The sequence below is a fragment of the Schistocerca americana genome, chromosome 11 (genome assembly GCF_021461395.2).
Source record: "Schistocerca americana isolate TAMUIC-IGC-003095 chromosome 11, iqSchAmer2.1, whole genome shotgun sequence".
Classification (NCBI taxonomy): domain Eukaryota; kingdom Metazoa; phylum Arthropoda; class Insecta; order Orthoptera; family Acrididae; genus Schistocerca; species Schistocerca americana.
This window is the reverse complement of record NC_060129.1, coordinates 149804709-149827484: the sequence shown is the minus strand read 5'-3', so window position 1 is coordinate 149827484 and position 22776 is coordinate 149804709. Positions and strand designations below refer to the sequence as shown.

The following is a 22776-nucleotide window of genomic DNA, read 5'->3' as shown; positions in this document are numbered from 1 at the left end:
GATTTTTGTAATGTTCACTCTATTGTTGTTGATGATAGGTGTGAATGGTTTTTGTTGTATTGTGTCTTTTAGTGGTGTTTTGTAGGTTAAAATATGTGTTCGGTAATATTTCCTTGTATTGTTTTGTATTTCGGAGGGTTGATTGGACTCACCTGTTTCATTTGAGGTGTATTATAGGTCAATTGAAGTGTACGATAAATGGTTCAAATGGCTCTGAGCACTATGGGACTTAACTTCTGAGGTCATCAGTCCCCTAGAACTTAGAACTACTTAAACCTAACTAACCTAAGGACATCACACACATCCATGCCTGAGGCAGGGTTCGAACCTGCGACCGTAGCGGCCGCGCAGCTCCAGACTGTAGCACCTAGAACCGCTCGGCCACTCCGGCCGGTGTTAGTGTAAGATACGATTTTCTGTTGTTGTTCAGGGGTTGATGGGAATCGCATGCTTCATTTGAGGTGATGTAAACTGAAGTGTTCGATACCACATTCTCTTGTATGTTTGGGTGTTTCTCGGTATCGCCTGCTTCATTTGAGGTTTAAAGTCAACTGAAGAGTCCGATACCATGATTTTCTTTCTATTTGTGTATTTTGGTAGTTCAACGTGTTGATGAGGTCATGGCTAAAATCAGACGGGTGCTATCTCATGCTTCAGTTATGTCATTTTCGCTGCATTATATACAATGTTGGAGTACCCTCAAACTTTTTTTTTTAGAAAAAAAGTGCTGACTAACACCTTGTGAAATGCGCACTGCAAGACAATCAGATAAATAAGAGGCGATAAAGTGGCTTACCGACAGTCGTTACTGCTATGCATCATTCGTAAATGGAACGAGGGAAGAGGGATAAAGCAGGCCGGAGTGGCTGTGCGGTTCTAGGCGCTACAGTCTGGAACTGAGTGACTGCTACGGTCGCAGGTTCGAATCCTGCCTCGGGCATGGATGTGTGTGATGTCTTTAGGGTAGTTAGGTTTAAGTAGTTCTAAGTTCTAGGGGACTGATGGCCTCAGAAGTTAAGTCCCATAGTGCTCAGAGCCATTTGAACCATTTGAAGAGGGATAAAGCTAATGCTACCAGAAGTATCATTCGCTACAGACTGAAAGCTGGCTTGCAGTGTGTTGATATAGGTGATATATCGGCACGTATCCACAAAAAGAGCAGTGGTCAAAAATTTTGAGCTGAGTGGTCTGGTCATTTCCACTATATTCTTTACTGAGAACAATATCACAAGTGTGACATATTGCATTTAGACTGTGATCAATACATATTTACAATTTCTGGACCTACAGGTACTACCATTTCTGGTTCACAAGTAAAGGCACTGTCAACAGGCTGCGTGTCACGGTCGAGGGCAGCTTCCAAGCTAACACCAGGCGGTGCAGTGTATGTCGCTTCACTGTGGCCACCGGTCACGCCCACCTTATGATTACCAGAGTGTTCACCTACGTGCCTCCAGTAACTAATGGCGTCAGTAAAAGAGCTCCGACAGATGGTACCATTCGCTACAGACTGAAAGCTGGCTTGCAGTGTGTTGATGTAGGTGATATATCGGCACGTATCCACAAAAAGAGCAGTCATCAAAAATTTTGAGCTGTGTGGTATTGTTATTTCCGCTATATTCTTTACCAAGTACAATAGCACATTTAGACTGTAATCAATACATATGTACAATTTCTGGACCTACAGGTATTACCATTTCTGGTTCACAAGTAAAGGCACTGTTAACAGGCTGCGTGTCACGGTCGAGGGCAGCTTCCAAGCTAACACCAGGCGGTGCAGTGTACGTCGCTTCACCAGGCGGTGCAGTGTACATCGCTTCACTGTGGCCACCAGCGATGCCCACCTTAGGATTACCAGAGTGTTCACCTACGTGCCTCCAGTAACTAATAGCGTCAGTAAAAGAACTCCGACAGATGGTACACTCGTAAAACAATGCACTACTAAAGGCACTGTTGTCGTCGGGCAACGGCGGAGCAGCCAGCGACGAACTGGCGTGCTCCCGGACGTTGCTGACGGTGTCGAAAGTCACGGGACTGAGTCCGTAGTCGCGGCCAGCAGTGAGGTGCGTCTTCCGGTGAGCCACCAGGTTCCCACTGCGCCGGAAGCCCTTGCCGCAGGTCTCGCAGGTGTACGGCCGCTCTTCGCTGTGGACGGTGTAGTGGCTCCTCAAGTTGGCCGCAGAGTTGCACAGCTTCCCGCACACCTCGCACGAGTGGGTGCTCTCGCCCGTGTGGACCTTGCGGTGGGCTTCGGCGTTGTGCCGGAAGCGGAACCGCTTGCCGCAGACGTCGCAGGAGAACTGCTTCGGGGTGGTGTCGAGCCCGCACTTGTGCGCGCAGAGGCTGCTCTCCCACTTGAACCTCCTGTGGCAGCTCGCGCACTCGAAAGTCCTGGCCACCGTGTGGACGGACACGTGCCGCTTGAGCGAGGACGCGCGCGCGAAGTCCCTGCCGCACACCTTGCACACGTAGGGCTTGTCGTGCCGGCACGCCCGGCCCCCGGCGCCGCCGTCGCCGCACACGTCGCACGGCTTCCGCTTCTTGCTCTCGTGCACCCGCAGGTGCCGCTTGAGCGCGAACGGGTCCGCGAACGACCTGCCGCACTTGTCGCACGAGAAGGGGCCGGCGGCGCAGGTGTTGTGGGTGCGGTGCTCGCGCAGGCCGTCCTCGTCGCGGAAGGACCTGCCGCAGGTGTCGCAGGCGAACGGGTGGTCCCTCGAGTGCACCGCCTTGTGCCTGTTGAGGCCGGTGCGGTCCGTGAAGGTCCGGCCGCACACGTCGCAGCTGAAGGGCCGGTAGCCGGTGTGCTGGCGCAGGTGGATCTGCAGGTGCACCGACTGCCGGAACGCCTTGCCGCACACCTCGCAGCCGTACGGCCGCTCGTCCGAGTGCAGCCGCTTGTGGATCGTCAGGTGCACCTGCAACGAACCGAGACAACTGCTAGTTCCTTTGTTAAAAATTTTACAGTACCAGTATAACTGTGTATCGCTAGGCTCTATTGACGAGTGTCAGAAAACAGGATGGAGCAAAACTGTACACAATCTTAACATCAAAACGTGTTGTCTAGACGATATTTTCATACTTACACATGTAACAGAAAAATGTACTGAGGGGCCAAACAGTTGATTTAACATAAGTAGACTTACCTAGCTGGGTGACACACGTGTCTTAATCAAGCTGTGTATACGCATTAGGAAAAATGATGTCTTAATATCTCACATTCATTAGACCCTTACACAGGGTGTTACAAAAAGGTACGGCCAAATTTTCAGGAAACATTCCTCAAACACAAAGAAAGAAAATATGTTATGTGGACATGTGTCCGGAAACGCTTACTTTCCATGTTAGAGCTCATTTTATTACTTCTCTTCAAATCACATTAATCATGGAATGGAAACACACAGCAACAGAACGTACCAGCGTGACTTTTTCAAAATGTCCTCCGTTAGCGAGGATACATGCATCCACCCTCCGTCGCACGGAATCCCTGATGCGCTGATGCAGCCCTGGAGAATGGCGTATTGTATCACAGCCGTCCACAATACGAGCACGAAGAGTCTCTACATTTCGTACCGGGGTTGCGTAGACGAGAGCTTTCAAATGCCCCCATAAATGAAAGTCAAGAGGGTTGGGGTCAGGAGAGCGTGGAGGCCACGGAATTGGTCCGCCTCTACCAATCCATCGGTCACCAAATCTGTTCTTGAGAAGCGTAGGAATACTGTGTCTGAAATGTGCAGGAGCTCCATCGTGCATGAACCACATGTTGTGTCGTAAAGGCACATGTTCTAGCAGCACAGGTAGAGTATCCCGTATGAAATCATGATAACGTGCTCCATTGAGCGTAGGTGGAAGAACATGGGGCCCAATCGAGACATCACCAACAATGCCTGCCCAAACGTTCACAAAAAATCCGTGTTGATGACGTGATTGCACAATTGTGTGCGGATTCTCGTCAGCCCACACATGTTGATTTACAATTTGATCATCAGAATCGAGGAAGTACAGTACATACTGACAAAACTAAAATGAGCTCTAACACGGAAATTAAGCGTTTCCGAACACATGTCCACATAACATCTTTTCTTTATTTGTGTGTGAGGAATGTTTCCTGAAAGTTTGGCCGTACCTTTTTGTAACACCCTGTATTGTGGATGCACGAATTAGTGAAAGTGGGCAAGGTGATACCTGAATAACTCCAAATCTGTGATAGACTTCGACTGTTTTGTCGACTGGCTCCTCTATTGTTTAAGACGTATTGGAAGAAGTATTAAACACATGGCTTGTACACCTCCTACGTGATGTACGGGCAAAATTGCAACTTGGCACGGAGACAAAAAGTCTGCACACTTCGGGGACCAGACGCACTGACACAATGACATGGGTATACAATCGGCAACAAACAGCTTAAATTTCATGAATGGTGTAGTCAGGCAAAGGAAAAAGGTCATGTTTTGTTTCAGTAATGACGGTATTTAGGCCAATGCAGTCTAGGCAGCTGCCTATGGCGGCGGATTTTATACGCTGTTACTGTTTTTTTTTTTTTTTTTTTTAACATTTCATTCACCATCTTGTAAAGGAGTGCGGACTTAAACCACAATGAAATGGGTATAGCATCGGCAACAAACAGTTTAACCCTAGAACGGCCGGGCGAAAACTAATGTCAAGAATGGTCGGGCTGGGTCTGTTGGACCCAACAAATAAATCACTTGTAACAAATGACAAATAGTATGTTTAGATCAAATGTCGAATTTTTATTTTGATTACGTACTAGTAAATGCTACAGTGACATTAGTTCAGCTTTCTGAACTGAAACATATACATTTTTGTAGTACTAAATGTCAGTAAACTGAAAATACAAGTAAATTTGACTGAAATAAGTATATAAATGAGAGTAACTTGTAGGAGTAAGAAGCAAAAATGATGAACTTTCGTTGTATAATTGGAAATCACGAATTTGAAGAATAGTTCGTGAAATATCTTCCTCTACAGTTATCACTTTTCAAAACAGTCGCCGCAAACCATTTCTGCATGCGTCAAGCATAATCACAATTTCCAAACTTTGCAAAAGTATTTAGTTTTGCTGTCCTTGCATTTGTAGCATCTTCCCCTTTTCCCTGATTGTGGGTCTTCGACTATTCTTTCTTCTTCGGTAGTGGAGAGGTTAGAGGCAAGCCTGCGAATATCGGGCGGCGGGATGGTGGGTTGGGTTGCGCGCATTGTCAAGTATAGTGTTATGAGAGACTTTCCTAGTGTTCTGAGGTATTCTCGTCTAACTGATACATTTTTTGTTTTGTTTTGAACACAATGTAGCCATTGAGAGCTGCAGTGTTCAACAACTGAAAAAAGAGATGCAGAGGCCACCGTCTTGTCCCTCCAGCAACAGTATATTCACCACACATAGCATCAACGGCGTCTACGCCGCTCTTGGTTTTGTTGTAGTACGTTATTATACTTGGTTTTTTCTTTCCACCACTGTCACTGGCAATTTCATCGTCATGGTGCATTGACGACAAAAGGAGTACTGATTTGTTCCGTTTTGTTACATATGGAAGTAATGTGACATCTTCCTGAAATCCAAACATGCTTGAGTACTCTTCCTTAGACTTTTTGGGTAAAAAGTCAAACGGTAGTTCCGGCTTATTTTTTTTAACGGACTAACAACAGTAATATTCTTTTATTGCAATAGTTTTTTGACGATTGAGTAAGAAGTAAACCAATAAACTATCGTCAGATTTCTTCCAGACCCTTTTACTCGGGTCATCTGCCTTATTACTGACTTTGTACGGTCCTTGGAGTTGTGCACCTGCATAAACTTCCAAATGTTTTAAGTAGTACGTTTTAGAACAAGCCAGGATGAAGACCTTGATCCCATACTTGGTAGGTTTATTTGGGATATACATCCTGAACCTGCACCTGCCTCTGTATGGAACGAGCATTTCGTCCAAAGTAACGTTTTCTGACGGAGCAAAATATGCTTTGCAGTTGGAGACAAACATATTAAGAATGGTTCTTATGGCAGCAAGGTTATCTTGTGCTTTCTTTCTTCCCTTGTATTGATGTTGTCACACCTGATATGACGAGTCAAAAATCTGAACCTCTTCATCGACATACTGGCACGAAAGATTTCTATTCCTGTCCCATCTGCATTCCAAAAGTCTTCAATATTCATTTTACCGCGATGCAATGTCCCAGCTAAGTAAAGTGGACCAAAATATGCCTTCAGTTCATCAAAACTGGTAGGCCTAGTCATGTCCAGGTCACTTGCATAATTGTTTTGAACTGAATCAATATAGATATTGGTTGATTCAAGAACTGTATCAATCAATGCATTGCTAAGAAATAACTGCCATGATTCTAGCGGTGAATGTACATCCATCGCAGATCGAATACTTCCATGCAAATGCATTGTAATTATGTTGTGACGTCTTGTTCGAACGCTTTATGCGAAACACGTTTTTCGCCATTTAGTTGCTTCATTCCTTCCTTTGTAATAGCGTATAGGTGACGTACCTGAGACAGTTAGAGGAGCTTTACTTGAATCAGCAATAGCAGGTGCATCGGTGTCGGCAGATGACTGAACATCTTCCTCTTCATCAGCACTTATTTTACTATTGCTGTCATGATAACTGTTTATTTCGAAGTCTGGGTCCGCATCAGAATCGTCTGCTTCAGTCTGATCATCATACAAAATTTTGCAAATTTCACTGTAAGAAAGACTTTCTCTTGCCATGCAGACTACTGATAATGACAATTCGGTGTTGAAATGAAATGTCATGTGGCTACGGCCTCCCGTCGGGTAGACTGCTCGCCTGGTGCAAGTCTTTCGATGTGACGCCACTTCGGCGACTTGCGCGTCGATGGGGATGAAATGATGATGATTAGGACAACACAACACCCAGTCCCTCTTCTCTTCTTCTTCGGTTATCAACCCACAGGTTGGTTGGCAGCAGCACGCCATTCCGTTCTTTTGTCAACTTTCTTCTTCATATCTGCATAGGTCTGGCACCCGATGTCATTTATTACTTGTTGAATGTAGCTTAATCTAGGTCGTCCTCGGCGAGTTCTTCCTTCAATGATTCCTTCTAATATTCTCTTAATGAAATTGTTATGCCGTAAAATGTGACCTATGAAGGTTATTCTTCTTTTCTGTATATTTCGCCAAAGAGATCTGTTTTCTTTCACTCTTCTGAGGACATCTTCGTTTGTAGCCTTGTCTCCCTGAGCGGAGAAAATCTCCGACCCAGCCGGGAATCGAACCCGGGCCCTTAGGATTGACAGTCTGTCGCGCTGACCACTCAGCTACCGGGGACACCACATATAGTGCACAAAAGAACTAGTTACTCAATGATACACAAAAATAAAAATGGGGTTGCACCGGCAGAAAGTAGTTACGTAACCGGTCGGGCTGGGTCTGACAGACCTGCTCGCTTTTTGAAAGACTTTCAAACAATGACTAAACAAAGAAAAACCTTATTCACGACAATAATGCTTTCTCTCGGCTGTTTCAGGAAGGTATCAGGGCGCTCGAGTCAAATCAGCAACTATAAGAATATAAATTCAGTGAAACAAAAACCAGTGGGTCTCACAGACCCAGCCGGACCGTTCTAGGATTAAATTTAATGATTGGTATTTCAGGCAACGGGAAAAGGTCAGGCTTTTGTTTCAGTAATGACAGTATGTCGTGACATTATGGCCATTATTCACTTTATATAGCGTCGTACCTTCTCGTGAGATATATAGGTAAGGAAGGCAAATCTCGTTGCTCGCAATTAAGCTTTGTGGTGGGACACGCCGTTAACACTGTCATATGAGTAGGTTGCGTCGCCACGCAACAATGCCCACTCAAACTTCAAATTCTGAGAAAATGCCGCCACTCATTCTAACAGCTGGTCACATTGTAACATTTGAAACTGTACTTGTTTAGTGTTTAGGTTGTGATTTGTATTTTAGTACTAATTTAAATGAGTAACATTTGCAGAAAAGTAACCAACTCTCAGTACCGAAAACTCTGGAAAGTTAAGGTGATAAAGAAAGAGCAAATTGTGAGAAAGAGTGCGAAAGTCGACGTGTTGTTTAAAAATCGAACACTGCCAGCTAGTCCCAACTCGAGTTCGAGTCTAGGAACATCAGTGTAATAATGTGGTCACAATAGAGCGGCTTGTAGTTTACCTGAATCAGGCGTTCCCTATATTACAAACAATAACCATGACGCAGGAACAGTTATTTCCGCAAACCTAATGGACGCTCACAAAGTGAATAATGATAGTGGTTCAGTTTATGACGATCCTGCACATTGGATAAACAATAAATTGCTTCCAGATCATATTTCTAAACAAGTTCATGTGGCACAGAATATGGGTTGTAATTTGAGTAAATCAAGCAGGCAGTATACTGGCTTTTCGAGGTACTTGAATATAGACTGGTTTCTGAGAACCATGAAGAATGGTGAGAAACAACAGGCTATTTTTAGTATACCGTACTCTCAAAACAAGAGTAGTGCATTTTCTGTCTCGTGTGTATTATTTAATGGAACATCATAGTTTGCAAAACCTGATCAGGGATTTAATGACTAGAAAATCGGTCAATCCCGATTAACTGCCCATGAAAATTCAGCGGAACACAGAAAATGCCAGGTAAGTTTAAAAGATACAGGACAAATCACGGGGTTAATAGATAAGAAATTAACATCTCAGCTTCATACAGAGATAAAATATTAGCGGGACGTGTTAAAAATGGCTGTTGCTGTGGTCAAGGACTATTCCACACAAGTCCTAATGCTCAGAGGTCACAACTATGGATTTGTGTGAAGACACTATGGAAATTTCGAGATAGCAGGATTCGATCCCTTTCTACCTAAACACATAGAACTTTTAGTTGAAAACGGAGCACATCATATGCGTAGAGCTTATGTCAGTTCTGGGAGAAATGGCTGTGAGCACTATGGGACTTAACACCTGAGTCCCCTAGAACTTAGAACTACTTAAACCTAACTATCCTAAGGACATCACACACAACCGTTGCCGAGGCAGGATTCGAACCTGCGACCGTAGCGGTCGCGCGGTTCCACACTGAAGCGCCTAGAACCGCTCGGCCACCAGCGTCCGGCGGGTGAATGCGTTCCTGGCTATTATAGACAGCTTGATATTTGAATAGGAGAAACCAAAAAATCGTTGGAGGAGTTTTGAAGCAATTTTGAGTTCATAAATAATTTTTCTGAACGAGGCAAGCGTGAACTATTGAAATGTGTTAGAGAAGACGACTTGCAAAAAGTTTTGAATGATGGAGTAATTCAGTTTTAAGCATACGTGTCGAGCAAAGACAAAAAGCTCCTCCCCCCCCCCCCCCTAAATACTTTGTATAGGGCGTTGCTTGAAAACCACGTTTCCAATTTGGAGACTGAACTACGCACATTTTTGTCAACAGCTGAAACCAATAATTATTCGGCCGAGTGCTCTTCCTCATTCCTTACAAGACTCAAGAATTATTTGCGGTCGGCCATGTCGCAGGAGCGAGTAACAATCTTGCCGTCCTCTCCACAAATTTTAACATAACATAGCAACTAGACTACGAAGACGTGGTCGACAAATTTCCTACAAAGAAAGTACGCTGTGAACAGCTTTGACTTGAGTATGGTGAGCTTAGTATGCATGTATTTATTATTATTTTCAGCGGCAGCAGTAGTTATAGTATTCAGTTATGTACAGACGTAAGTTACCTTGTGGTACATCTATGTTTTAATGAGGGTAGAAACAATTTTTCTCTACCTTCGCTAGAAGACCATTGTTTGCAACATGATCAACAATGGACGATAATGCAACAGTGATCACCAGCTGTGTTACTTTTTCACGAAACGAAAAGTTTTGCGGACTCAGAAGCGGTTTCGTCAACACGATTGGCCACTTGCAAGAAAACATTCACAGGCTGTGAGATCATCTTGGACGGTAAGTATCAATACTGGAAGTGAAGCGACCGTCGGCCGAAGCATGTCTGTTCGCCAGATAATACTGAAGCGGTACAAGTTGCTCTAAACGTCTGGTTTTCAGGCAAGGCGCATTTTCATTTGGACGATGTGGTTCACAGAGAAAATGTACGCTTCCGCGGTACTGAAAATCCGCAAGTGTGAACGAAAATCATCAAGCTCCTAGGATTACAAAGTACGTCGCAATTTCTAGTCGTGGACTTACTGGACCTTTCTTCTTTGAAGAAATTGTGAACAGCGTACGTTATTTGGGCGTGGTCCGCAATAACTTCGCTCCACAGCTTCAGCACACAGTGGTTCATGCACGCGGGTCATTTCACTCAGATTTCCAGGTCGTCTCAATGACGGACAATTATGGCTCCCCAATCACGGGAGACATGTGCCATCTCTAACATCAGTGTTTGTGTGATGGAACATACGAATCAAACTGGTGGGCATACTGAACACGTGCTGAACTAGAACAATTCTGCACAGAGCGTTTTCCATGGTAGTACGAGGGCTATTCAGAACGTAGGGAACGTTTTGGCATAAAAAAAAACTAAGTACAAGAAATAGATTTTATTGTATAGATCTGAAAGAGCGACTGACATACTACTTTTCCACGTAGTCACCAAACACATTGAGGCACTTATCAAAGCGGTGGACAGGCTTTCAAAGACCTTCGTCGTAAAATTCTGCCGCCTCAGACTTCAGCCAGTGAGTCAGGCCCGCCTGGAATTCCGCGTCGTGATCAAAGCGCTGCGTTGCGAGCCAGTTCTCCATCTGGGGAAACGACTGGAAGTCGCTTGGTGCAAGATCGGGGCTGTAGGGCAGATCAGGGAAAATTTCCCATTTGAATGAATTAAGGAGTTTAAGAACCTTCAACATCGCAGCGCGTCAGCAATCATTGGTTAATACATTAAAACTAAAAACCTGCCTCGATTGCGAAAAAAGCACCCAAGCACTAACCCTTCTTCAAAACAACAACAAAACCAACAAGTGCCTAAGAAGACCTTTGTCAATGATTAAAAGAACACCATAGCTATACATTTATAAAAGTAAAAGAAAAGGAAAACACAAACAGTACATATGTACAAAGTCAAAACCACTACATAACTTAATGGTGTACGCTTCACCTCACACCGGCCTATGTTCGATGGGCCATGACCCGCCATAAACTGCAGCTACAAATGGTCGCTCATACAAGCCTGACCCTCTATCTATGCACATGCGCATACGAATACGAGAAAGTTTATACATGGGTCGGGGATCAACGTATATCAAAAAATGAAATGGGTAGAACAAGAGACGAGCTAAATAGGAGATGAAACCTAAAAATAACCGCACACGGTTGGTTATGCTAGTAAAGAAATTTATATGTGAAGCTACCTATGACAACAGGAGTTTTTAAAACTATACCTAAAGCCAGTAGTTAGCTTGGGGAGGGTAGGGGGGGGGGGGGGGGCTGGTGGACGTAGTCTAAAGACATCGTGGTAATAAAGATATAGGGATAAAACGTGAGATGTTCAACGGGCTAAAATCACCTTCATCGTAAAAGGAAAATGAGGATAAAAAGAAAGAAGATGAGCAGCTTGACCAACCGCGCTCGCCAATCAGCGCGCGCGTGTGATAATCCCCAGATCATCAGATTTACAAGTATGAAGAACAAAGTAAAGGCGCGAAAGGGTTTTTAGTTTTTAATACATTAAGGAGTTCTTTAGTGCGGTTTGCCGTGTGAGGCCGGGCACTGTCGAGCAAAAACAAAATTTTGGACGTCATATTTCCTCGGCGTTTGTTTTGAACTGCTCTTCTAAGGCTGTGCAAAGTTTAACAGTACCGGGCAGAATTTACGGTTGCTCCACGTTCGAGAAAATCAATAAGAGGCACACCTTGCCTGCCCCAAAACACTGTCGCCATCACCTTCCTTGCTGACAAGGTTTGCAAATATGTTCTTGGTTTCTGGGGAGACTTTGTGTGCCGCCACTCCATGGACTGTAATTTTGTCTCGCAATTGACGTGTTTCACCCAAGTCTCGCCACCGGTTACGATTCGATCTGGTAATGAATCACCATGTTTGTGGTAGGCTTCCAGAAATGTCAACGCTGCCCCCCATTCTCTGTTCTTTATGGTGGTCAGTAAGCATTTTGGGCACCCATCGTGCACAAAATTTGTGGTAGCCTAGCTTTTGAGTGACAATTTCAAAACAACAAAAGTCCGCGAAACTTGTGGAAAGAAAGCGAAAGCTCCGTTATTCTGAAGCGACGGTTTTCACGAATCGTTTCATCAACTTTAGCAACAACATCGTCAGTCACAATGCTCGGGTGTCCACTCTTCTCTTCAACATGAACGTTGGTTCGGCCATTCTTAATCCGAATGCACCATTTCCCGATGGAACATTCACTCATTAAGTTGTTCCGTACACTTCGCACAGTTGACGGTAAATATCTATAGGTTTTAGGTATTTTTCCAACAAAAACCGTATCACAGACCGCACCTCACAACTGGCGGGATTTTCGATTGGAGCGCACATTTCAAATTCGAATATCGAAAAAAACCAGACGCGCAGAGACGTTCCCGCTGTCACGGATGGCTGCCGACTGAGCAGCCGCGCACGCATGTACCAAAATATACGCGAGCTGCGCGCGCCTTGCGGCGTCAGACGGAAACGTCTCCTACTTTCTGAATAGCCCTAGTATATGCTACTTTGAGTTTGTCATGATGGGAAAGTGTTTATTCAGAAACAAAATGGCGACACATTTCGGGTGTCACATTGTACATACTGAGGGCATAAGTACGTTTTCATACATTGTCCTCAGGGGGGTAGGACGTCAAACGGGCCGACTTATGTTAGATAAATTACAATTCTACGGTATAAATGGAACAGCATATGAGTCGTTTAAGTCATATCTACAGAACAGGAAGCAAAAAGCCTCTCTATATGCTTCAAGTGATTCAAAGGAGTTTGCCACTTCATCAAACTGGGGTGAAATTACATTAAGTGTTCCACAAGGTTCGATCATGGGTCCCCTCCTGTTCTTGATATATGTGAATGACCTCCCTTCTTATGTGAAACAAGATGCTGAACTGGCACTGTTTGCTGATGATTAATCCAGTAAAAGGAAGTCCGATAGAAAATGATACAAATAATGTCTTTGGAAAAGTTATTAATTGGTTTTCTGCGAATGGGCTTGCTCTGAACTTTGAAAAAAAAACACAGTACATCCAATTTTCTGCTGCAAAAAGTATAATTCCTTCAATAAACATAACACATCAAAAGAAGTCAGTAGCCAGGGTAGAGCATACTAAGTCGTTGGGTGTACATATACATGAGAATCATAATGGGAAAATTCATATTTTTGATCTCCTAAAGCGACTACGTTCAGCAACTTTTGCAATCAGAATAATTGCCAATTTTGAGGATATATAAATTAGTAAGATAACATACTTTGCATACTTCCACTCTCTGATGTCATACAGAATAATATACTGGGGAAACTCAACACTTAGGCAAAAGGTATTCACTGCTCAAAAGGTTAGGAATTCTTACAACTGCTTCACAGTTCATTTACTCAGTAACGAATTTTTTTCTCAACAGCATGGATCAGTTTAAAACCAACAGCGACATTCATGATTACAATACCAGAAAGATGAAAGACCTACACTATCCTTTGTTTAACCTATCTTTCGCAAAGAAAGGGGTAAAATATGCTGCTATAAAAATTACCAGATGAAATAAAATATCTGACAGACAGCAGTAATAGTTTCAAAAACAAATTGAAATCATACCTCCTTGACAACTCCTTCTATACCATAGGTGAATTCTTGAATATGAGTAAATAAATCTCTAGGTATAATACATGCATTTTGTGCCATTTAAGGGAATGGGATAGATAATAGAAATATTTAGGCGTAACACTATAATATAAAAAAAAATTGTTTCCTGTGCGTATTTTTTGTGCATTTGACACGTTCCACATCATACCGGTTTTTCCGTGCTATTCCTCAATGGAACACGAAACTACCTACCTAACTAACTAACCAACTTGGAGCAGGAGAGGCATCACAGGACATTTTAATTTCTGCTGTCTATATTTTTACAAATAAATTCATAAAATCTTGTCAGTATGACCAGAAAGGATTCAGGATTCACACTCATAGCAGTGGAAGTTCAAAAACATACCAAAATAAATTTTCTTTACATGTGAAATTTCATCATTTTTTCTCTTACTATTGGTTGGATTTGTTGCTATACGTACACTTTTCTTCATAAGTAAGAGAGATTCTTGGATGAGTTTTGCACTGCAAACAAACCATACTTACAGCTGCATGACACTCTAGAATTTATGTAATTAATGAAATAATGAATGAGCTGTTACATTTTAAACTTCATGTTTACAAAGAACTCAAATTTTATTGGTGATTATCTCAATTTTTACTGCAGTTTTTAATACATGTGGAAAATCCTGGGGTTACATACACCTGTAAGTGTGATTTGTATGCTGTGCACAATTCATCGAAGGATCTCTCTTACTTATGAAGGAAAGTGTACTTACAACAACAAATGCAGCCAATAGAGAGCGAAAAAAATGATGAAATTTCACATGTAAAAAAAATTATTTTCTTATGTTTTTGAGCTTCCACTACTATGACTGTGAATCCTGAATCCTTCCTGGTCATGCTGACAAAAATTTATCAATTTATTTGTAAAAGTATAGACAGTGGAAATTAAAATGTCCTATGGTTCCTGCTTCAAGTCGGCCCATTTGCCGTCCTATCCACCTTAAGTACACACGTTTTTTTAATATAGTTTCACGCTTAGGTTGTGAAGCAACGTTCACTGCTGAAATCCCATTTGTTACTCTCAGTGCAAGAAGTGGCTTGCAGGCCAGGTTCCACTTTTTGCAGATCAGTGCAAAGCTGAGAGTGCATACAGTATCTACATCCATACTCCGCAAGCCACCTGAAGGTGTGTGGCGGAGGGTACTTTGAGTACCTCTATCGGTTGTCGTATTGTTGGTCGAAAGAAAGATTGTCGGTATGCCTCTGTGTGGGCTCTAATCACTCTGAATTTATCGTCATGGTCTCATCGTGAGATATACGTAGGATGGAGCAATATACAGCTTGACTCCTCGGTGAAGGAATGTTCTCGAAACTTCAACAAAAGCCCGTACTGAGCTACTGAGCGTCTCTCTTGCAGAGTCTTCCACTAGAGTTTATCTATCATCTCCGAAACGCTTTCGCGATTACTAAATGATCCTCTAACGAAGCGTGCTGCTCTCCGTTGGATCTTCTCTATCTCTTCTATCAACCCTATCTGGTAAGGATCCCACACCGGTGAGCAGTTTTCAAGCAGTGGGCGAACAAGTGTACTGTGACCTACTTCCTTTGTTTTCGGACTGCATTTCCTTAGGATTCTTCCAATGAATCTCAGTCTGGCATCTGCTTTACCGACAATTAGTTTTATATGGTCATTCCATTTTAAATCACTCCTAATGCCTACTCTCAGATAATTTATGGAATTAACTGCTTCCAGTTGCTGACCTGCTATATTGTAGCTAAATGATAAAGGATCTTTCTTTCTATGTATTCGCAGCACATTACACTTGCCTACATTGAGATTCGATTGCCATTCCCTGCACCATGCATCAATTCGCTTCAGATCCTCCTGCATTTCAGTACAATTTTCCATTGTTACAACCTCTCGATACACCACAGCATCACCCGCAAAAAGCCTCAGTGAACTTCCGATGTCATCCACAAGGTCCTTTACGTATATTTTGAATAGCAACGGTCCTACGACACTCCTCTGCGGCACACCTGAAATCACTCTTACTTCGGAAGACTTCTCTCCATTGAGAATGACATGCTGCGCTCTGTTATCTAGGAACTCTTCAATCCAATCACACACTTGGTCTGATAGTCCATATGCTCTTACTTTGATACAGTCCCCCACAGTCGTTTAATGAACAAATACCTTGCGGAAGTCAAGAAACACGGCATCTACCTGGGAACCCGTGTCTATGGCCCTCTGAGTCTCGTGGACGAATAGCGCGAGCTGGGTTTCACACGACCGTCTTTTTCGAAACCCGTGCCGATTCCAACAGAGTAGATTTCTAGTCTCCGGAAAAGTCAATATACTCAAACATAATACGTGTTACAAAATTCTACAACTGATCGACGTTCGAGATATAGTTCTATAGTTCTGCACATCTGTTCGACGTCCCTTCTTGAAAACGGGGATGACCTGTGCCCTTTTCCAATCATTTGGAACAATACGCTCTTCTAGAGACGTACGGTACACCGCTGCAAGAAGGGGGACAAGTTCCTTCGCGTACTCTGGGTAAAATCGAACTGGTATCCCATCAGGTCCAGCGGCCTTTCCTCTTTTGAGCGATTTTAATTGATTCTCTATCCCTCTGTCGTCTATTTCGATATCTACCATTTTGTCATCTGTGCGACAATCTAGAGAAGGAACTATACAGAGCAGTCTTCCTCTGTGAAACAGCTTTGGAAAAAGACATTTAGTATTTCGGCCTTTAGTCTGTCATCCTCTGTTTCAGTACCATTTTGCTCACAGAGTGGCTGAACATTTTGTTTTGATCCATCTACTGCTTTGACATAAGACCAGAATTTCTTAGGATTTTCTGCCAAGTCAGTACATAGAGCTTTACTTTCGAATTCATTGAACGCCTCTCGCATAGCCCTCCACACACTACATTTCGCTTCGCGTAATTTTTTTTTTTTTTTTTTGTCTGCAAGGCTTTGGATATGTTTATGTTTGCTGTGAAGTTCCCTTTGCTTCCGCAGCAGTTTTCTAACTCGGTTGTTGTACCACGGTGGCTCTTTTCCATCTCTTACGATCTTGCTTGGCACATACTCATCTAACGCATATTGTACGATGGTTTTGAACTTTGTTCACTGATCCTCAACACTATCTGTACTTGAGACAAAACTTTTGTGTTGAGCCGTCAGGTACTCTGAAATCTGCTTTTTGTCACTTTTGCTAAACAGAAAAATCTTCCTACCTTTCTTAATATTTCTATTTACGGCTGAAATTATCGATGCAGTAACCGTTTTATGATCGCTGATTCCATGTTCTGCGTTAACTGTTTCAAATAGTTCGGATCTGTTTGTCACCAGAAGGTCTAATATAATATCGCCACGAGTCGTTCTCTGTTTAACTGCTCAAGGTAGTTTTCAGATAAAGCACTTAAAAAAATTTCACTGGGTTCTTTGTCCCTGCCACCCGTTATAAACATCTGAGTCTCCCAGCCTATATCTGGTAAATTAAAATCTTCACCCAGAACTATAATATGGTGGGGAAATCAACTCGAAATATTTTCCAAATTTTCCTTCAGGTGCTCTGCCACAACAGCTGCTGAGCCAGGGGGCCTATAGAGACATCGAATTACAATGTTTGAGCCTGCTTTAACCGTGACCTTCACCCAAATTATTTCTTATTTCGGATCTCCGTCAATTTCCTTCGATACTATTGCACTTTTTATCGCTATAAACACGCCTACCCCTTCACTATCCAGCCTGTCTCTGCGGTATACATTCCAATCTGAGTTTAGAATTAATTACTGTTTACATCTGGTTTCAGCCAACTTTCCGTCCCTAGTACTATGTGGGCATTGTGGCCGTTTATTAATGATAGCAGTTCTGGGACTTTTCTATAGACGCTCCTGCAGTTTACTATTACCACATTAATATCGTCATTCCCTGTCGCGTTTTGCCTACTACTACCTTGCCGCGGCTCAGGAGGCGTCTTGTCGGGCCTAGGGTGGGAATTCTCTAACCTAAAAAACCCACATGTGCACTCCACACGAACTCTGATACCCTGGTAGCCGCTTCCTGCGTGTAGTGCACGCCTGAGCTATTTAGGCCACTGTTTGTTACATAAATACAAAGGTGTTTTTCAGTGACAGTGCGTATGTTCACATTTCCGTCTCTCGTTTTGGGTGGAAGTTGGAACAGATTGGCTAGTATCCATTGGCGTGGTTAGACCTAGGATTTCCTATAGGGCGGTAGTGTGGTGGAAGAAGGTAGAACAGCGGGTTGCTGCTAAAGAGCTTGCTAAGGTGCAGAGATTGGCCTACTTAGCCATAACGAGCGGAATTAGCAGCACACCAACCGCTGGAATGGAAGCCATGTTGGACATGCCTCCACTTTACCTTTGGGTTAAGATGGAGGCAGCAGCTGGGGCATACAGACTTAGAACTGGCCAAAACTGGGTCTCATTTGGATATCCAGAATCACACACTAATATAGTGACTGAGGTAAATATAGGTAGGTCTGGGGAAATGCCCACTGACTATATAATAACTACTAACTGCTTCGAAAAGCCTTACAACATAATAATTGGAAGTAGGGAGCAGTGGGAGAAAAAAAAAATGGGTTCAAATGGCTCTGAGCACTATGCGACTTAACTTCTGTGGTCATCAGTCGCCTAGAACTTAGAACTAATTCAACCTAACGGCATCACACACATCTATGTCCGAGTCAGGATTCGAACCTGCGACCGTAGCGGTCGCTCAGTTCCAGACTGTAGCACCCAGCACCGCACGGCCATGCCGGCTGGCTGGGAGAAAACAGTTCGACACCGTACGGGGAACATCGTTTGGTTTACCGATTGGTCGAAAACAGACCAAGGCATTGGGGCAGGGTTGTATGGGGTTTTGCCAAGACTCGAGAGCAGCATCTCTCTAGGGAAACTGGTCTCTGTATTCCAAGCCGAAATTACTGCAATCAGGGCATGTGTGGAGGACAGTATGCTTAGGTGCTACAAGGACTGCAGCATCTACATCTATTCAGACAGCCAGGCAGCCCTGAAATCATTGGCAGCTCCTGCGACGAGATCATTTGAATGGTATACATCAGAACATAAGATTTACTGTGGAGGTGGAGAAGGATGGAAAGTTACCCTTCTTAGATGAGCTGGTGGAGCGAAAATCAGATGGATGTCTCGGACATTCTGCGTACAGAAAACCGACGCATACAGATTTATATTTAAACGTGTGTAGTTTTCACCAACCAGTTCAGAAGAGAGCTATGCTGAATACCTTGGTACACAGAGCAAGGACTATTTCGGACAAGGATCACCTCGGCTCCGAGATTAACCATCTGACGATGGTATTCATAAAAAATGGATATTCCGATCGTGATATCAGATGTACTCTGGTGAAGAAACCTAGGAAGGACGCTGTTCAAACAGATCAAGAGGACCAACACATCGCGTGGCCTGAGCCGGCAGAGAATCAGACCAGTCTTCAGGCCACCCAGGGAGATTAAAGAAATGCTGCGACCTGTGAAAGATAATCTTGGCCTGAGAGTACTGGGAATTTACAGCATTCCTTGCGAGTGTGGCAAAAGTTATGTGGGCCAGTCTATAAGAACTGTCGCCGATCGCTGTGTGGAACATCAGCGTCACCTGAAGAACAGGCATCTAGAAAAATCAGCGGTGGCTGAGCACAGTTTGTTAAATAAACATTATTCGATGAGACGAGACTACTTGCTCACGCTTCAAACTACTGGGACTCTGTCATCAGGGAAGCAGTTGAGATTTGTGAAAATAATTTCAACACAGACTCCGGTTATGCACTCAGCAATGCATGGAAGCGCGCAATTGATAAAGAAGGAGCGCAGAGGGACAATTCTTACATTCCTCGCAGTTCTCCACCTGTTCCGATGGATGGCGCTGCAAGCAACGCTGGATAAAGCGCGCAAACAAAATCTATGGATATAGAGGCCGCCACCTCGGTACGCGCCGTTTTCACCGTGACGTCATCCAGCCAATGAGAAGCCGTCCACTGCTTATAAAAGCGGAAGCCTCACTGGTCCACGACAGTCAGTTTTACCCCTGACGAAGATGACAGAGGTAGTCATCGAAAGCTTGGGATTTTATCCAAATTTGATGCGGCAAGTAAACCGAGAACTTTTTATGCGAGATCTAAGATTGTTGCAGATTGCCGCAAGGCTCTGGTGGAGCTGAGAGAAGCAAAAGGGTGTACCTAGTGTGGGTCACTGGCCACTCAGGGATCTGTGGCAATGAACAAGCCGATAGGTTGGCTAGGATGGGGCCAAGAACTCCATTTATTGGACTGGAACCTGTCTTGACAATCACAAAGGGTATGATGAAATTATAACTACGGAACTGGCTTAGGAAACAGCAAGTAGGATATTGGACCGAGGTCCATAAACAAAAACATGGTAACTTAATGATGCCCAAGCCATGTTTTAAAAGAAGCTCTGTAATCTTGGGACTGAACAGGAAAGAGATCAAACTCATGACTGGGCTGATGACCGGCCATGGGAACTTCAAAAAACACCTACACACAATGGGTATAATGGAAGAGGACCCTAAATGTAGGATCTGTGATGAGGGTGAAGAAACTGCATCACACCTAATCTTCGAATGCTTGGCACTGGAGAGTAAAAGATACAGAATCTTTGGGACAGCTAGACCTGAAGAAATTGTGTGTAACAAAAAACTGGTAGAGGGACTCCTTGCACTATTTAAGGGCACTGGTTGGCTTTACTAGATATACAGGGAGCGATACCGCACAATAAACCTAGTTTCGGTGCGGGCAGTGGCGGGTTAGACCTAAGCTGTTTGAGCTCTCCTGTTAAAATCAAATCAAATCAACCAATCCATTGGCGTTATGAAGCTATGGTCGCAGCATTTTAGGGGGTGTGCCGTGTTTACGTACCGACTGGCGGAAGCGCTTTCCACACACATCGCAGGCATGTGGGCGGTCATCGGCGTGGATGGTGAGGTGGACCTTGAGGTGGCCCAGCCTGGCGAAGGTGGCGCCGCACGCCCGGCAGGTGAATGGCCGGATCTGGCTGATGGGCGGCAGCTCCGCCCGCCGGGGCCCCGCCTCCCCGGCCACGCCCTCGGCCCCGCCCTCACCCCCACCACGATCCTCGCAGCCGCGGTCGGCCACGTGCCGGCTCAGGCCAACCGCGTCTGGAAACACGTCGCCACACAGCTCGCAGATGGACGCCGGGGCCGGGACACCGGTCTCGTGGCTGAACACGTGCTTCGTGATGCAGTACTTCGAGAAGAAAGTCTTCTCGCAGTGTGCACAGCTGAACCTTTCGACGACCCTCGTCTCATTTCCGCGAGGGACGTCATTTCCGAGAGGATCACTCGCACATTCTGTCACAAACGGATCACTTTCGTCGCAGTCTCGCCTCGATGATCCCGGTGTCCCGCACTGCTCTGGGTAGATTACGTCTGGATGGAGACTGGATGTTGTCCGGTCAGTGCAGTCTGTCTCGTGGTTCACTTCTAGTAACCTGAAACTGCCAGAAGAGTACACACTTTGTAAGTAAACATGTACTCGAGAAACAAGGCACACAGTGAGGTGTAGAGCCAAAAAATCAAACACAGAGTGGAGAGAGACACCCTCACAGTAATTGAGTAGGGCACAGGACACTGTAGCGAGCAAAATTTTCCAAATAAACGATGAGCAAACATGGTTCAAATGGCTCTGAGCACTATGTGACTTAACTTCTGAGGTCATCAGTCCCCTAGAACTTGGAACTACTTAAACCTAACTAGTCTAAGGATATCACACAAATCCATGCCCGGTGCAGGATGCGCCCCTGCGAGCATACCGGTTGCGCCGTACCAGACTATAGCGCCAAGAACCGCTCGGCCACCCTGGCCGGTAGTGCAAAGGTTTCTAGCCTGAGATAGTTACCATAATAATTCGCACAAAAAGCACCACTTACGAGGGCCACTCCAAAACAAATGCACACTATTTTTTTTTTAAATCCATCTTTTATTCTACATGCTTGAAAGTTTTACCATGTGCAGATACATCCTTTAGGAACAATATTTTCATTTCTCCCAGTAATTTCCATCCCTCTCAACTGCCTTACGCCATCTTGGAACCAGCGCCTGTATACCCATACCATAAAATTCAGCCGCAACCTGTTGGAACCACTGTTTGGCAGCTTGCACAAGGGAGTCGTCATCTTCAAACCTTGTTCCACGAAGAGAGTATTTCAGTTTCCCAAAGAGATGACAGTCACACGGAGCCAGGTCAGGACTGTAAGGTGGATGTTTCAGTGTTGTCCATCCGAGTTTTGTGATCGCTTCCACAGTTTTTCGACTGACATGTGGCCGTGCATTGTCGCGTAACAGTAAAACACCCTGCTTTTGCCCATGTAGTCAAACACGACTCAGGTGAGCTTCAAGTTTCTTCAGTGTCATCACCTATGCATCAGAATTTATGGTGGTTCCACTTGGCACGATGTCCACAAGCAAGAGCCCATTGGAATCGAAACCCATAACTTTTCCAGCAGAAGGTGTGGTTTTGATTTTTTTTTTTTCCCCTCAGGTGAATTTGCATGATGTCACTCCACTGATTGCCTCTTCGACTATGGTGAAAAATGTAGGAGCCATGTTTCATCTTCTGTCACAATTCTTCCAAGAAATTCATCTCCATCATTCTCATACTGTTCCAAAAGTTCGCTGCATACCGTTTTTCTTGTTTCTTTGTGAGCCACTGTCGAGATCCTGGGAACCCACCTGGCACAAACCCTTTTTAACGCCAACACTTTCAGTATTCTGCAAACACTTCCTTCACCTATCCCAACGTAGAGCGACAATTCGTTCACTGTGATGCGTCTGTCAGCAGTCACCAATTCGTTAACACTCTGCATATTGTCTGGAGTGCGTGCAGTATGAGGCCTGCCGCTGCGAGGACAATCCTCAACATTGCCCTGCCCGCTTTCATCACGTAACCTGCTTCCCCACCGACTAACTGTACTGCGATCGACAGCAGCATCTCCGTACACCTTTTTCA

General features: G+C 44.3%; 1 protein-coding gene across 3 annotated transcripts in view; it reads right to left on the bottom strand.

Annotated features, from left to right (window-relative positions):
- Positions 1–1600: 1600 nt before the first annotated feature.
- LOC124553665 (zinc finger protein 2 homolog) overlaps positions 1601–22776 on the bottom strand; it is a 268284-nt gene continuing 247108 nt past the window's right edge. For all 3 annotated transcript variants that reach the window (XM_047127547.1, XM_047127548.1, XM_047127549.1), the window contains 2 exons: positions 20668–21265; positions 1601–2918 (listed from right to left, as the gene is read on the bottom strand). In XM_047127547.1, the coding sequence (XP_046983503.1) occupies positions 1656–2918; positions 20668–21265 (1861 nt within the window). In that variant the 3' untranslated portion in view covers positions 1601–1655. The remainder of the gene's footprint in view (positions 2919–20667; positions 21266–22776) is intronic.